A 17,341-nucleotide genomic window follows, 5' to 3' on the forward strand; every position below is an offset into this window, starting at 1 on the left:
TTGCTGGGACCCTTTAGGCCTTTGGACAACATGTGCATTCATTCACAAAACACAAGCTCTGCACAGTTTGAGGAGCAGAGGTCACAGAAAATACTGTGTGAAAGTCTGAGACCATGAGCAATAGATAGACAGTGATAAATGGCAGCCTGGGCACAGATTGCTCTGCAAGTTACAAATTCATCTAATAAGAACACTTCAGCACATTTCCCCACACTGACAAACATACTACATCTTTTGCCTAAATGCCATTCTGTCTGCCATCTACTTGTTTGGACCATTAATACATGGTATTTATAGTTTGACCAAACAAGTATTTTTGCTCAGTGGTGCTCCATTTGAGCGCTTCGACTAAAACACAAATACCTAGTGTAACTCTCATCAGGGGCTCTGGACAATGTCACGCATAATATGCATCATAAACTTTCTCAAGGCACAGGGGAGGCATGCTAGCTGGTGGGAAAACAAAGGCACTCTATCGTATATACTGCAAGCAATTCTTTGTTGCACATGAAATATCTGGTTGATCGTTTATGTTTGTGGATTCTTGGTTCTTCACACTCAGTGTATGTCTAACAGAGGAGAGAAGAGCTTCATCTATCTTCCTGCTTGAAGACTCACTTGTGATTCTACCCCCCAGACTGCAGCCATGTGGGCCACTCTGGGGCAGTGCAACAAGCTGTAAACTTAACATTGATAAATTTTCACCCGATAAAGCTGATATAGCAAATGTGTTGGCAAACAGTCACTTATATACACAGCCAGCAGACATGGAGCAAAATTTGAATTCTTATGGATTTGCAGTGAATGTCTAGTACAATATTAAATCCCTTTTTAGCTCTGTTTTGGTCTCCACCAGGACAGGTTGTGTACAGTGGGTTTAGAGTGGGCTTTTATTCTGAAAACAGTTCATGAGAGCAGTGAGATTGAACCAAAGCAGTGAAGTTTTGGACAGCAAAACCAAAACAGTTTTCTTAAAGACGCTAAATAACACTCAGCAGAGTGGAAAGAAACTGCAAAATAGGGTGATAATTATGTGTAGGTTCACTGAGCAACTGTCTTCACGTTACACACAGTAACTTCTTTCATTGTTAATATAAGATATTGATTAGTGCACCTTCAAGTTAACTATAAGTTGTGGTTCTTTTCTGGCAGAAGAACAAACTGAATGCTCAGATGACACGAGTCAAAGGAGAGGGTTTTACAGTATTGAGATAACAGCAGTGAAGCAGTGATCAGGGCCTGCTTTCACACGCTGCAGCATACAGTACAACGGGTGCAGGCCGGATGGTGAGAGGCAGTTGTAAGGCCCATTGAGGCTTCATTAATGGAACAGGAAGAGATTTGAAGCACAAGGGCAAACACACACAACTCATTACCCCCTGGCTATCGTGTACCTTTCACACCGCAACTCAAAGTGTGTGTCTGTGTGCGTGTGTGTGGTGCATTTATTGCATCTATATGAGCTTTGTGTTTGAGTGGGCGGGTTGAGAACAATTACAAGCTATGCTCCTTAGAGATGAAAACTGCTCTGGAGTATTTGGACTTAAGGTTGTGGGTTACATTACATATACAAATACTATAGCATTGAGGCTAACATGATGACTTTAAAATGATTACCTCATTAATGAAGGATCTCATTAGAGAATTTTCAAGCAGGTATATACAGTTTTATTAGACAAATGTTTTTTGTTTTGTCATATAAACTCAACATAGCAGCAAAATGTTCGATACTGCTGAGAACATCATTGAGACTGAAATTCCTCAGCTACCAAATCACGCCAAAGACTGGTAAACTGACTAAGCTGACACTTGGCTGTTGGAGATACAGCAGAGCATCCACCCTTTTACGCCACTGTGTCACTTTGAAACTGCACGCATCCGCTATCCCTCATACGCACGCACATTAGGGCGCCCTCAACCAGGACCCTCATCCAGGACACACTGCTGGCCTCTGTTCTGTATCTAAAATCACAAGAGCAAAGAGTGCAGGGATTTATGCAAAGGAAATAAAAGAGAAGACACACAGTCATCATAGCATAGGTATGATACTGTTTATACTCTGTATACTTAAGTAGCTGGACACGTCAGAGTTACAAAGTTGTTGTACACTGGTGTCAAAACTGCCCTGGAAAGTATCTGCCGTCACAGACCAACAAAGAACCTCAGAGAGGAAGATTATTTTTAGTCTGTGGCTGTGACCGAACGATCTGTCTAGGTGCTCATCAGACAGCTTTTCACCACGTTCAGTGCTGACTAAAGTTTTCACCCCGTTGCTATGACAGGTGTAAAAGTAAGGATGTTATTTTTCCTTCTGCTTTTAGACAAATACAGATGTTAAATTTTAACTGGCAGAGGATGATCATCACATTATTGGAAAAAATAGACCTTTTTGTATACTCTACATAGTGGTGAAAGAAGGGCTTAAATCATTTTCTTATGGAAAAACTAAAGTAGCAATACCACAAAAAAAAAAAAAATTAAATACACATTACAAGTGAAAGTCTTGCATTCAGATTTGAATAATCAATATTAGAGAGGTATTAGAATTAATTACAGTCAAGCATCAAAAGTAAATGTACTTGAAAAATGAAAAGTTGTCACTTAAGAAATTAAAATTATTGATATTAATGTATAATCAGTACTTTGATCCTGTATTGGTCAAGATGGCACCAACTCTGATAACATTATACTGTTAGATATGTCTAACTATAGCAAAAGGTCATGCTTTCATATGTTATTGCTTATTTTTAAAGCATAATTCGTAATCTATAACATAATTTAAATCTAATTACAGCAAACCAATATAGTAACAGTTAAGTAAAACTTACAAACAGAAATACTTAAGGTACCATTAAGAGTCCTTTTCATAATAAATATATGTATTTAATGTATATGTCTTTTATACACAATTGTTCACATGCAGTAAACAAAGTCCCTGTAAATGTTTAATTATGATCTCAAGTATGTGTAAGCATCCTTGGATGTTTTACGGGATTTTTCCCAGGTGTGTGCCAGGACAGGTGATCTTGAACAACCAGTTGCAGTGTGTCTGGGCTCAAACAGAAGATTAATAATTTACTCTGCTTTTTATTGCATTCAGTGGCCTGTAGATCACAACATTAATGAGGGAAACATTCCTCTTTGTCATTGTCATCCACTGTGGGTGCTCAGGGATGTGAGTAGGTTTTGCCACTATAAATTATGGTATAACATTTATTTATTTTCAGTCAAGTCCCCATCCCTCCCTTCTTATCCCTCTCTCTCTCTCTCTCTCTCTCTCTCTCCCTTCCTCCCACCGGAGTGGCTCCACCTTCCAGCAGATATAAGCTGTGTCCACAAGGTGTGCATCTGTTATGAGCACATATCCCAGGGTTCCCTCTGTGTGGTTGTCTGTCTGCCTGCTTTTCAGTCTGTTAGTCTGACTGCAGTGATTATTTCCCCATAAACGGCCACTCACAAAGGTAAGCACTGCCCTACTCTCACTATATCCACTGTTTTACATGCATTTGATTTTAATCTCTATTGGCAGTTCATTGTGATTGATACAAGCAATTTCTTGAACTTTTGCATGTTGTTTTTTTTTTATTGCTGTTAACAAATTCTTTGTGCATTCTGTGAGCTCAGTTTCCAGTGTTGTTCCATTTCATACTAACTATCCATTAGATCTTCTAAGGAGTAAACTGAGTTTGCTTTCATTGTAACTGTAATTTTGCAGGAATTCATAGTGAAATTATTTGAGTTTGACTGGTTGAATTGTTGGTGACAGAGTGACTCATTACAGCATTCAAAATATCCCCTTCCCCATTATTAACATGGGTCCAACTTCAGATTTGATCAAAGTTTTAAATGGATATATCAAGATAAATATGAAATATAGCAAAACAAATAAATGTTAATTAATGTAAATTATTCTTCTAGTCCAAAATCTTTGTAACAGAAATGAATCAAGTGTCAGTGGTAGCTGTTTTGGGCTGCTATGGGATTTGATAGGCCTCGCAAATCTGGCCTTTAGCTACCGAGTTAGCATTGTTTCTGCACATCATTGTCCTGCAGAGAAAGTGGCAACAGCAGTAGTGGTGTTTTATCAGGCAGCTGCATTTACAGCATCCCTGTAGTTAGGCTGCGTTCTCCAGGGCTTCAGAGGGCTGAGGCGTGCGCTGTACATCCCTCTGTGAGAGAAACCCTCTGCTGAAGGCAAACATACATTTAAATGTTTTGTGCGTGTGTGTGTATCTACTCATACTTGATTTAATCCAGAAGTCACTTTGAAATCAAGATCTTGTTTACAAGTGAGACCCGAGTGCAGAAAAATAAAATAAATAGCAAAAAGAAATTTTAATTGCAGAAAAAACAAAATTTCAGCTATTTAAATATACATTCAGATATATATATATTCATACAAACAAATGGATATGTTTGTATAAACTGTGATCAGACTGTATATTTAGATGTAGTGTAAGTTAGAAAAGAGACTAAGTAAAGCAATTACATCCCAAGTCAGTAAGACTTCTACCGAAATTTTTGAATTGGCCTGTTGGTAACAGTGTGTCGAGTTTCAGTCTGTTCTCTAAGTTATTCCACACAAATGGAGCGTGATATCTGAAGCCTGTCCTGCCAACATTAGTACTTACTGCCAGAACATATAAGGTCAGCCAGCCCTGAGGACTGAGTGTATTAAAAGTAGAATGTCATGGGCATAGGAGCAATGTTGAATAATAATGTATGAGAAATGCAGAAAGCTGAAGCCAAACTGTCAGATGTATGTGACGGGGGCAAGAGCAGCAGTTTGGTGAGAAGAGACTGCAGAGCAAACGCCGTCTGTGGCTCTGTGCAGCTCTGTCATTCCAGTCTGATGTGCTTTGTAATGCTCTTTCCCTGACAATCCTCCTCAGTTTGGAGCCTCGTCAGTCATAGCAACTTTTGAATGAGTCACTTGCTGCAAGATAAATTCCTCTTGACTTGATTATATGCAGTATCACTTCTCCTGATCATACATTTAGTGTTCAAACGGAGGAATAGATCTGAGGGTTCAAAAGCCTGAGCAATGAGGCTACAGCTGAGATGTGATTTGTAGTAGTTAGTAAAACATGAATGTTCACTAGACAGTGTGGGTTTTCAGGGCTTTTTCAGCTTTTGCTGGCCATTCATACAGTTCCATATCCCTATAAATGAATCCTTTTACAGAGACCACAGTCCTTTAGTGTCTATTATGCATGACTATGAATGAAAACAATGTGAGAAAAATATTTTGATCTGTTTTGGTCATGCCATTAGGCAGTATAACACCTTAACCAAAGGCAGTGGATCATGACATGGACTCAAATCCATCTATATATATGAATAAGATATTGGACAATTTGAATTTCCCGAGGGATTAATAAAGTATTTTTATCTTCTTATCTTATGTGGAGTGGCTGTATGTGGCATGAACGTGTGTGGTGTCTGCCGGTCCCACCCCAAAAATAAATAAATAAATAAATAGAATATGATAATGATGATAATAATGAAATTTTTTCTTGTTTCTTGGTATTATTGATGCTTTGTTTGGATGAAGATGAGGTCTTTTTCTCTTGTTTGATCATTGATGTGCAGTTTTGTCTCTGCCCTACTCTGATCTACTAATTTAACAGAAAAATACACATTACAGTGCATGAAAATGAAATCTAATAAACAGACCTCATTTTCTATTCATTACTAATTCCTCCTTTCTCTCTTATTTCCGCACATTCAGTTTCTTTCTCTCTTCAGACTATAAAGTTGATGTATGGGACCTGCACTGACCTTAGATTGTAAGAAATTTTACTAAAAACAAGACCCTTAAGTATGGCTAGTCCCGCGCACAAGAAGTAAACTGTGTGTGTGCGGATACAACATTGTGCCTCCCTGTACACATTATTCGACAAACTTTAGGAATACGCAGGACAAAAGGGACAAAAAGGCCCAATGAAAACCAAGAATGGTGGTAGGGTAAAGGGAAGGGAAAGAAGTAAACACTTTGGTCATTTAGCTGCACAGCTGTGTACGTGTGTGTACGAGGTTTGTTTGAACAGGGACGTTTGTAGCGTGACTTGAAGAGGTGTTAATTTTATGAGGTGTGCTTTGTGATAAAAGCTGCGTTTAGGGAGTTCGAGGAGCTGCAAATGTTTTTCCCTTTCACTGAGAAACCACAACGCCAGGGCACTTACCAAGATTGAGTGCACGGGTACCACTGGCTTAAGTATAAATTCGTAAATGGTCTGTAGCGCAGGGAGGAAGGCAGAGTGGTTTGCCAAGCATGTTCCGTGGGATTTAAACACTAGTTTTCGGTCAGGCTTCCTGTTTCATATATGCAGCAGAAGAAACTTTAAATAAGACCTAATTTGGTTGAAAAAGTGACTATTTTTGCTTTTGCAATGCCGTCTTTCTACACACACAAACATAACAACACTTTATCAGATGTAACCTCAAATCTTTGCCCAAAATGTAATCAATACCTTGTGCATCTCATCACCATTGGACTTTTCTGTAGTTCTTTTCCCCACTCTGTTAGCAAGGTGGTTTAATGAGACACGCTGTCTCGCCCTCTGACCTCCAGTGCAGTTTGCAAGGTCACTGAGCGGCTCCAGGTCACTGAACTGGGATGTTTCCAAAGAGAGAAAAAGGCCAGTGAGGGCAAACAGACAGATGGAAACAGAGAGGAAAGAAATGAGGGTGAAGAAGGTGAAGAACAGACATGTCTCTGTTCACACAGAGACATCGGAAGAAAGGACGACTGTGAGAAGAGAGCCGTCTGCATCTGACAGAGGAGGGTGGATGTGAGACAGATGTCTGGAGACATGAGGACAGTGGACACGGCTAATATTTCCATCATGGGAGGAGAGATTTTGAGGAAGACATGGCACGCTGCTTACTGTAGCTGTGTGTATTTGGTGGTCCTGTCCCGTCAGCTGAGCGCTGTCTGTGTGTGCATCAGTCTGTCTGAGCCTGTGTGCATATGTGTGTGTGTGTGTGTGTGTATGTATGTGTGTGTGTGTGTGTGTGAAGAATCAGCCAGGAATCACTCTCCACAAATATTATAGCTCCTCTCTTCTTCAAATAATAATAACATTTACCTTATTTACAATGTGTATTAAATTATTAAAGTGACACAGCACTTCAGAGCTCACTGTTACACAGTTTGTAGTTATACCAACACAATATAATTACCACCTACTGTAGATATCATGTACAGTGGTAGTCCTGACACTACAAGCATTGAAAGGTAATTCCTTTCCAAATAAACAAACCTCAGTAGCTCTCTTGAATACCAATACAGTTGTTTTTTCTCTTTTAGTCATGAGCTAAATGCCATGATGTTTGAGGCTGCCTAATGGAAACGTTCCCTCACTACCTTCCTGTGCTAGACTAAGGAAGCTGGTGTTCATTTCAACACACTGTACTTTTGATAGCCTTATTCTTTCTTCACACATTTGTTCAGGGGGGTGGCACAGCTGCTACGATTTTAATGACGTTATGGAGAATGCGGCTTGTATAAACTGCAGTAACACCTCAGCTTCTGCTGGCTGAAAGTTGACTCAGCAAAAAAAACAATACAGCTTACAGGCATATGATGCCCATGAGTCCTCTCACGTCGCACACCTGATGGACAGTTTGCTGTGTTTCGTTTATGTAAAGTGTCAAAAAGATGGACATCTGGAAGTAGTCGAGGAAACGGAGGCGCACACGTACGCGTTCATACACACATGACACATAGACATATGATGTAGACTGCTTTCAGGTTTGCTTATTTTTGAGGCTGTCTGGGCCAGGCAGGACATGCTGAGAGCTCAGTGGTGTATGACCTGCCACACATGATTCTGGCAGCAGAGGTTGAAAAATTAGGGACCCAACCACAGATATGTGTACCTCTTTGTCCCCCTGGGCTGTTGTCTAATGGTATACATGTTGGATGACGGGATGGGATGTTGTGAGTGTGAAAAAATGAGCAGATGAATTATTTCGTAGAATTTTTACACAACTATTTTTAAAGTGATAGATGCACACAAATATAATATTTTCTAAAAGTCCACACATTTCATAGCATCATAGCATTCGCAGTCTGAGCAAATGTGATAAAGCCGCATACATCATGGCTCTGGGGAGGGTCCGCTGGTTCACCACTTATGTCGGGACTGAAATATCTCAACAACTATTGCTATGAAATTTTGTACAAACATCCATGGTCACCGGATGTTTAATCTAGCACCACCGTGTGTTTAGCACCAGTAAGCAACTATTAACATGGTAACACACTAAACCAAGACGGTGAACATGGTAAACACAAGTACTGCTTCACAGAGCCACTGGCATGACTAGATTTTCAGTCCCATATAGTGCAACAAAATATGCATTTATGCAAAACACAGGTGATTATTAGACAATAGAAATGAAAATATATTCACCATTAATTTAGGGAAAGTCACTTGATTAGTCATGAATGTATTGCTCTTCAAACACTGTTTTAACTTCTACAGGATGTTGTGCATGTTTGTGCACTTGTCTACAGTTCTCTCACTATGTGTGCAAATATGCATGTGTATCTTTTCCTGTCTCATAACCAAACCAGTTTTGGAAGGGTGTGAACTGAGTGACACACTGGTGAAATCTGCCTGGCATGAAAATGTAGAACATGGTTGCTGTTCGTGTTTAGTCACTGTTACAAATGACTGCTTGGAAGGGAGTCCTCATTGAGGGAGACAAAATGTTTTACACCCGTGTGTGAAAAAATTAAACTGTAAATCTTACAAATGAGAGAAAACGCTCACAACGCATTACTCACACCATCACAACTTCTCACAGATGTCGCACATTTATATGTGACTTCATGTCTGCCATAGGCATGAATATAGATGGAGGGATGACACTAGCACTTGAAAATAATTTTACTGGGCATAACAGACTTCTTTATAGTCACTTTGTTGTAACTGCACCCTTCTCTCTTTCTGTTTTCTGTAATAACAAGTTAAAATGTGGAAATTGCTGGTTAATGTTTATGTCAGAGTCTGAAAGTGGCTCTACTGTATGAACAAGTCACTCGGGGGGCAACACTTATGTAGAATAATGTGTTGGAGAAAAACACACCAGGTAAAGACACAAGGTGTTTCCATCACTCTGTGGTCGTCGTGACAATGTTATGGCGTTGCTATGTGACACTAAACAGACCCTCGTTGTACGGGTCCCTCTGATGTGTAGTTGCAAGTTTTGTTAGAATATTTCCACCCCTTTAAAAACACTTATACACACACATACCAACACTGAGCTGGGACGTTCCTCAAATGTAGTAAAACGGTCACATTTTCTTAAACCACTTTATGTGTATTTACACACTCACGTTTGGGCAAATACACATTATGTATCACATTATATATCAGAACTATCGCATCACCAAGCACCCTTTCATCTCTTTAGTTAGCTAAAAACAAAAAATAGGCATATTTACAGTGTCATGCAAGTCAGAGAAAATACAGTCAGCATTGTTCTAATTTCTTCAGATTTAAAATTCAGTGATGATGGACAGAAAAGCTTCTTCATCCTATTGTAGAAAGTAGAAGTGAATCAGTTTTTCACAAGCCACAAAGACCCACGGTCTTGAAACATTTCTGATGTTTTTTTGTTTTTGTTTTTTTTGCCTCCAAGTATTTGTTGGCAAAAGTGTCTGATTATTTTAATCCGACAAATCCCTCATGATTAATACAGCTTTTTCTCCTAACCCCCACATCCAGCCTCCACCACTCCGAATGGAGAGAACTATACAGCATATAATGCGTACAAATACATAGTGTCACCTTTCGTAGAGAACTATCAACAGTCTTTGTTGTTACAGAGAAAACAATTCAAAAAGAGTACAGAAGTAATGAGAAATCTTATAATGCTCACCACTGTCAGTATACCCCCCCTTCTGTTCCGTTATGTATTTGCATTATCTCTATATATTTATCAGTCATTGCTGTCCTATATAATGTTCATCTGACCAGCCTGGGAACCTTAATGCACCCTCACACATACAGTGGCAGAGGCTTAATGCTAAGACTAGCCTGTGTCACACTCACACACTCCTTCCTCCACTTCTCTGTATTGTCTGCAGATCTCACAGATTCATAGAGCTGATCAGGGTACTGGGAACAGGGAACAGCTTCCGCTCAGTAGTCAAAAATAGGTTCCAGTTCTTGTTGGGAAAAATCAGCGGCATTCCGCTGCACTCTTTGGCATGTCTGGCCTCAATCACGGCGGAAACTAGGTGGGCTTCCTTCAAAGGCCAGCTCTCATTGGGGGAGACAGTGGCATGGCCATGTCAAAATCAGCAGTCGACTGAGAAAAGGTGAAAGGGCGGAAAGATCCAAGGAGCCAGTGATGGAGTGGACAGTAGGGATATGGTTTAGGAAGTGAATTAGAAAAGCTACAGATGAGTTGGCTGTAATAAAACTGGGACTGGGATCGCAGCTGAACCAAGGTAGGGAGTGTGGCAGGAGATGAGCCGATTAGGTGGAGATGGTGGTGGTGGTGGATGGAGGTGGAGGTGGAGGTAGTCGTTGTAAAGAGTGACTGAATAACACAAGTAGATACTCAGACGAGCAGCTGGTAGTCTTATTCATGAGCTGTGGAGCCAAGCTCAGCAGGACAAAACTCTCTTTCCTCAGAAACGTACTTGTTGGACCAGACATCTGAATTCTAGCCAAAATCAGAGAAAAGACATCAGACAGGCACCGTGACGTGAATGGATTCTTCTTCACTAGTTTTGAGCTGAGAGAAAAAGTCTTGTTTTGAGGTTTGAGGTTGGATGTTGGATGTGTGTTGCTTGTTGTTCTGACAGGGACTTCCTGTAGCTATGTCTTACCACACCCCTTTCTGTGTCATCTTCTCATTTTACTTTTTATACCATTAATGGTATTCATTGTCTTTATTTGTTGGGTCAATGCCTGACTGAATTTATTGCAGTAATACAGGGTATACAGACAAATATGTCTGTATACCTTGTAATAATGTGCACACCAGTATGTTATAGCCACAGGTGTACACACCTATGTGCAGATGCAATGAATTATTAGCAACTCAGAACTGATTAATCATGGCACCACCAGAGCATGAGCCCAACAATTGAACATCAGTGGGAAAATTTAAATATCTTGTTTATATTTAGTGTGTCACCCTCTTGTGGACAACTCTAGTAAGTGCATTTTACCCCTGCCCAGTCAGTGAGAGTGAGGCATTGTTATTTGTCTCATGTATATATTTAGTACCAGGCTTAAATGGCACACCAGTGCTTACCATACACATTTGCCTTAGACTCAGCCAAAATATGGAAATAGACATAAAACATAGGCAGTCCAATCAATAAAGCTCATAAATAAGCAAATCTATTGTGTTATATTGTAAGTTGAACACATTTGTTAGTTAGGAGTTAAAGGGTGTTAGATTTAGACCAAAGACGATTTGAGACATGTCTAAGAGGTTATTCCCAAGAAGAAAACTTTCCAAAATTCTATTCTGAATTATCATACTGAAGAATATATGTTATCTCATCTCATATTATCTCATCTCAAAGTGGGACTTTGAAGGATTCTTGAAGGCATATTCATGTCCCATTCGAGTCCATGTGATTGTGCTCTTCCTTAGTAGAGATATACAGGAAGGGTCTGATAGTTCAGCCCAAAATACATGAACAGAAGTTGGAGCAATTTGAGCTCTTTGATTGTGATAGTGAAAATTTGCCAAATTTACTTGTTGTTGCTGTTGTCATTTTTATTGCTGAAATAACAGTAAGGTTAAGTGTTCTGACTAATGAAGGTCATTTAGGCCTTAAAACATTAACAGCTGTATTGTTTACTGTAATTTTTCCAGTAGGCAATACAATTTATGGTGGTTTTAAAGAATAATAGAATAAGTGTTTAAAGTTCACAGTGGGAGAAATGCTTCAGTAAATTGCAAATGGCATACACTAAAGCAGCCCAGTTACTCATTTAATCTATTTTGTTTTTGTTTATGAATGCTGAAAAGAGCTGAGAGAAAAACAAACGTCATGATTCTTGTCTAGCTATGACAGTATTACATAGTTGACACACTGTAAGGGCAACTTAACAGAAACCACTGTTCACGAGACCAATGTGTAATGTGTAGTTCCAATGTATAGCCACCAGAGTGAGACAGAGCATACAACTGCCTGCACTGTGCAAACGAGGTTGTTCATTTGACTCACTTGAAGGCACTCAAGAACTTTCAAGAAGTTGTAAACTGTTACCACAGTAATGTTTGATGTACTTACTAACAAACAGGACTTAAAAAGAAATACACCCCTGCCTCATATCTTGTCTTCTCTACATTCCATGCAGGCCTTGGCCATGCCTCCCCTCCCTGCCCCCCTCCTCCCGACACTGTTACAGCTTATGGTGCTTACTTGTGTGAGTGGTGGGGCATACTACGCACACAAGCAACACCCTCAGCCATACCAACCAGTACAGCACCTCCAACACATGGGAATGGGCAAAGATGGCTTTCCCCAACAACAGTACCTTGGCAAAGAAGTACCTTATATGCAATATCCCAATTATAGGAAGGAGCTACCTCAGATGCCTGTGTACAAGGGCAAAGAAAATCCTCGTAAAGGGGGCGGATATAATGGTGGTCAAGACAAAGGTGAGGAACTTCAGCAACTAAGAACCTTCCAAGAACATTTACAGTCAGATCTTGAACAAATGTGACATGACCTATTAAAACAAGAACACAAACATTACTTTATTTTCATAGCATATAGTAAATAATTTGTTTGTATTTATTGTTTCGAATACCAGAAAGGAAACATTTATAGAATGTATAGGTACAACCAACTAGCAACTTTGGCAACTTGATAACCACAACTTAGTCCATGCATTGTCAATTTCATGATTTCTAGTTGAATTATTCTCATTCCTCACAGGTCAGACAATCCCCAGTGGTGCTGAGGGACTTCCTCAAGGGGAACCAGGCCCAGCTGGGCCACCTGGACCAGAGGGACCTCCAGGACCTCCTGGACCTCCAGGAAATGGACAGCCAGGACCAATGGGACGACCTGGACCTCCTGGTCCACCGGGAATGCCTGGAGTGGGGAAACCAGGTTTGCCAGGACTGCCAGGCAAGACAGGAGCAAATGGTGAGGCAGGGCCACAAGGTGAAATGGGCCCAAGAGGTGAGGAAGGGCCATCAGGACAGCCAGGCCCTCAGGGTCCCCCAGGACCACCTGGGCTACCTGGAATAGGTAAACCTGGGGTGCAGGGATTACCAGGCCAGCCAGGGCCAAAAGGAGAGCCAGGTCACAAAGGTTTGCCAGGACTACCAGGATTACCAGGACCCAAAGGAGATAAAGGGATGGGCCAGCCGGGACAACCTGGTCACAAAGGACTCCCAGGGCCCCCCGGGCCAGCTGGACCAAGAGGACTGCCTGGTTTTGGAAAACCTGGGTTAAATGGAGCAGCAGGCCCACAAGGACCACCAGGAGAGAAAGGTCATCCTGGAGAGCAAGGACCAGCTGGGCCACCCGGTGAAGGAGGGCAGCCTGGCCCCCCGGGACTACCTGGTCAAGGAAAGCCAGGTCAAAATGGTCTACCGGGACAGCCAGGCATGCCAGGTGCAAAAGGCCATCCAGGACCACCAGGTTTGCCAGGAAAGCCAGGACTTCCTGGATTTGGTAAACCAGGACTTCCAGGACCAAAGGGTGATAAAGGTATCGGTGGGCCACCTGGATCTCCAGGACCAAAAGGAGATAAGGGCCATGGAGGACTTCCTGGTATGCTTGGACCCCCTGGACCAAATGGTCCACCAGGTCCTATAGGCCCTATGGGACCCCCAGGAGGCTTAGGTCCACCTGGTCCCAAAGGAGACTGTGGAGAAGGAGGGCCTAAAGGGCTTGATGGAGCCCAGGGTGACCCTGGTCCTCCTGGGATACCTGGTAAGGATGGTCTGCCTGGAGACCGTGGAGAGCCAGGGCCAAGAGGTCCTCCAGGACCAAGTGGTGCCAAAGGAGACAGTGGGCATAAAGGTCTACCTGGTAACCCTGGTTCTCCAGGACTTCCAGGGCCAAAAGGACAAGGTGGATTACCTGGTGAAGTGGGACCTCAAGGTCCAAAAGGAATCCCAGGAATGGATGGGGCAGCAGGACCAATTGGGCCTCCTGGTCTTCATGGACCAAAGGGAGATAGTGGTCCACCTGGTCTACCAGGTATTAAAGGTGAAGGCAGTCCAGGTCTTCCTGGTCCCATAGGACCACCAGGAAAAGAGGGCCCATCAGGACCCCCCGGGCAAGCAGGTCAACCTGGCCCTCCTGGACCACCTGGTCCACCTGGAGCATCTGGTCTGTCTCCTGACATGGCTGGAGTGCTCTCTGAAATGGGACCCAGATTAGATGGTGTTAAAGCTGGTAGTTATGGTAAAAAGGGCAAGTATGGAGGCAATGGGGCAGAAGTAATGGGTGCCAATGGGTTGGAAATGCCAGCTTTCACAGCTGTAGCAACAACTCCCTTTCCACCTGTGGGCACTCCAGTTGTTTTTGACAAGCTCTTGTACAATGGCCGCCAAAACTACAACCCCGAGACAGGAATTTTCACCTGTGACATGCCTGGAATTTATTACTTTGCTTACCACATCCATTGCAAAGGAGCTAATGTTTGGGTGGCTTTGATGAGGAACAATGAGCCAGTGATGTATACATATGATGAATACAAAAAGGGTTTCCTAGACCAAGCGTCAGGGAGTGCGGTATTACCTCTACAACCCGGAGACACTGTGTATATTCAGCTGCCCTCAGATCAGGCCTCAGGACTTTATGCTGGGCAGTACGTGCACTCCTCCTTTTCTGGGTACTTGTTGTATCCCATGTAAAACCACAAACTGCAGGGAAAGAGAGGCTTCAGTGAGAACAAAATGGGAACATGTTTTTGTATAATATAAAATATGATCATAAATTTCCTCCGACTGAGCAGTCTTAAGTCAAGAGAGGACAAGATAAAAACATTTCAAGGAAAGTATTAAATATGACAGTCTGTATGTTCAGCAGCTTTTATACTTCAGACCTTTATAGCTGTTTAATTGGGAGAGTAAAGATTTATTATTTTAAAGCATGGAGAAAAAGACATTCAAAGAACACCTAAAGATGGATCCACATGTATTTTCATACATATGCATAACCATAAGAGTGCAATTTGTTATTAGGTACAAACACATGAATGGAATGTGTGAACTGTACAGCCAAAACAAAAGAAGATAAAACAAACCATACAATTCTAGTTAGACTGTTGCAACAGTGTCGGAGTTTGTCTCTGCACCTGTTCAAAACTGGCAGCTACCCCATGTGTTAAGAATGTGAAATACAGTGGAAAATATGAAGACATTCTAGTAGGAAATTTCTATTTTTGCATGCATACCTTTGTATAAATATAGTCTTTGTCTCCCAATTGATAACAGCAAATATGTAAAATGACAAGAGAGAATGACAATGTACATCATTAACAGGTTTACACTGCAGCAGTTTGTATGTGCTTTAGAGGTAAACACATTTCTGGTTGCATGACCTGCAGATGACTGAGTATTACTGGTTATTTGTATACACTCTAATTCAGATGTTCAAAGGACCCATCTCTCAGGCTCCCTGTTGGATTACCAAAAGAGAATTAAATTTGCAAAATACATGTGGGAGCAACCTAAATGACCTTCACTTCAGATGTGTGAAGGCATTACATACAACAGGGACAACTGTTATTGGTGATTTACTAATAATGGTAATTAATGTGCTCACATGGAGGAGCACACAAAAATTAGATGGTCAAAATTAGATAATCATGCATGAAATATTATCTGAGCAAGTGTGACAATTGCTCCCATGAGTGAGAATCAAAGAGTAAGAATGTAATATTAATTTTATGTTTTAATGTTATATAGGTTTATGGGTGTAGTGATGTAAAGAGATTTTTGTGCTAAAACTCAAAGGTCAAACAAATACAGGATTTCCCTGAAACATGAAAACCACTCCTTCCACTAAATTTAACACAACAAACAATAGAACAGAAAATACAATGCTATACAGCATTTCTGTGTCACTACCCAAGCCGTAGTGTTATACAGGTGTAGGTGACAGATGGTTGATATGAAAAAACATAGATCTTTGAACATGTATAATTGTACAGTTACGACTACAATGTAATACTCAACAAGGATTAAGCAGTGTTCCTCTCAGTGCTGATGTAAAAAGAAAAGTCAATCAAATGTATCTGATGACTCTCGATCTGACTAAGAATCATTGTAGAAATAAACTTTTACCTGGCTGATGTAATTTAAAATTCAACTGTTAATATTCTGTGACTGGTTTGCAAGCCATGATTTCTAATTAGAATAATGGCAGTATAAATTAATTATACATACTGTAAGTTCGTGTAATATGTGGAAAATGAACTACGGATTACACTTTTGAAATGAAACTACTTAACAGTGGGACTTGGTATTTAACCAGTTTCTCTGGTGTGATTTGTTTAGAAGTGAGATAACTAAGTTAGGTTCCAGAGTATCCTTGGTGCACTTGATTCAGTATGTCTTGCTGCCAGGCTTGTGGAGACAACATATACATTTGCATAACTATTAATGGACTCAGAAAAAGTATAATATGTTTCTGCAGCTCATAATAACAATTATGTCAATAATTTATTATCTTATCTACTGATCACCTACATGCTTTGAAATGGATATCAAGCACACAAAGTTTTAAAGGAAAAACAAATATCTCCCCTTTTTTAACCACGGTGCTAATATTTTCAGTGTAACCAATGAATTTATGTCTTAATTTTTCATGTTTGTTATTATTGTCTATGTTGTTTTTTCTAAATAAAAATTGTTTAATTAAAAAACTGTTGGCTTTTGTATTTCTAAGGTCACTGAAGGCAGCCCCTTTTGAGTGAGACTCGTATATAAACTAAAAATTCACCAAGGGGACTCACCAATGAAAAAGTGTAAGAAGGCCAATTACTAAAAAATGTTTAAGGTAAAAAATAAAACAAGTTAAAATAAAGTAGGAATGATAGATACAATAAAGGTAGGAGGTACTGGGTGCTGTGGGTTTGTGGAGTCTCTCTGATGGTACAAAAGAGAGCTTTGAGGCATCTGGCTGGGTTACAGGATTGTCGGGTCACATCTGCCCTTGTTGACACTTCCAATAAAAAAAAAAAAAAAATTAAAAGCAACATTGGAAAGGTAAGACAATATAAGTGGTAAGTCACAAGATGCCCAGTCACCTAAGCCGTGAAAGCCACACCCTGTGGAAATGTATGCCGTCCAGGTTTTAAAAAGCTGCTTCGTGGAGCTGCTGCCT

At 40.7% G+C, this 17,341-nt stretch overlaps 1 protein-coding gene across 2 annotated transcripts; it reads left to right on the top strand.

Annotated features, from left to right (window-relative positions):
• Window positions 1-3,350: 3,350 nt before the first annotated feature.
• Window positions 3,351-16,880, top strand: col8a1a (collagen, type VIII, alpha 1a). 2 transcript variants are annotated; one of them, XM_071478447.1, is made up of 3 exons: window positions 3,351-3,461; window positions 12,345-12,648; window positions 12,929-16,880. In XM_071478447.1, the coding sequence occupies exons 2-3, from the start codon at window positions 12,354-12,356 to the stop codon at window positions 14,863-14,865; spliced, it is 2,232 nt and encodes a 743-aa protein (XP_071334548.1). In that variant the 5' UTR covers window positions 3,351-3,461; window positions 12,345-12,353; the 3' UTR covers window positions 14,866-16,880. The 2 variants fall into 2 exon arrangements, with proteins under 2 accessions (XP_071334548.1, XP_071334538.1); XM_071478437.1 differs by lacking the exon at window positions 3,351-3,461 and having other exon boundaries at window positions 12,279-12,648.
• Window positions 16,881-17,341: the final 461 nt, after the last annotated feature.

Source organism: Trachinotus anak, unplaced genomic scaffold, assembly GCF_046630095.1.
Source record: "Trachinotus anak isolate AG129_WGS33_773 ecotype Australia unplaced genomic scaffold, CSIRO_AGI_Tana_v1 ptg000001l, whole genome shotgun sequence".
NCBI classification, from domain to species: domain Eukaryota; kingdom Metazoa; phylum Chordata; class Actinopteri; order Carangiformes; family Carangidae; genus Trachinotus; species Trachinotus anak.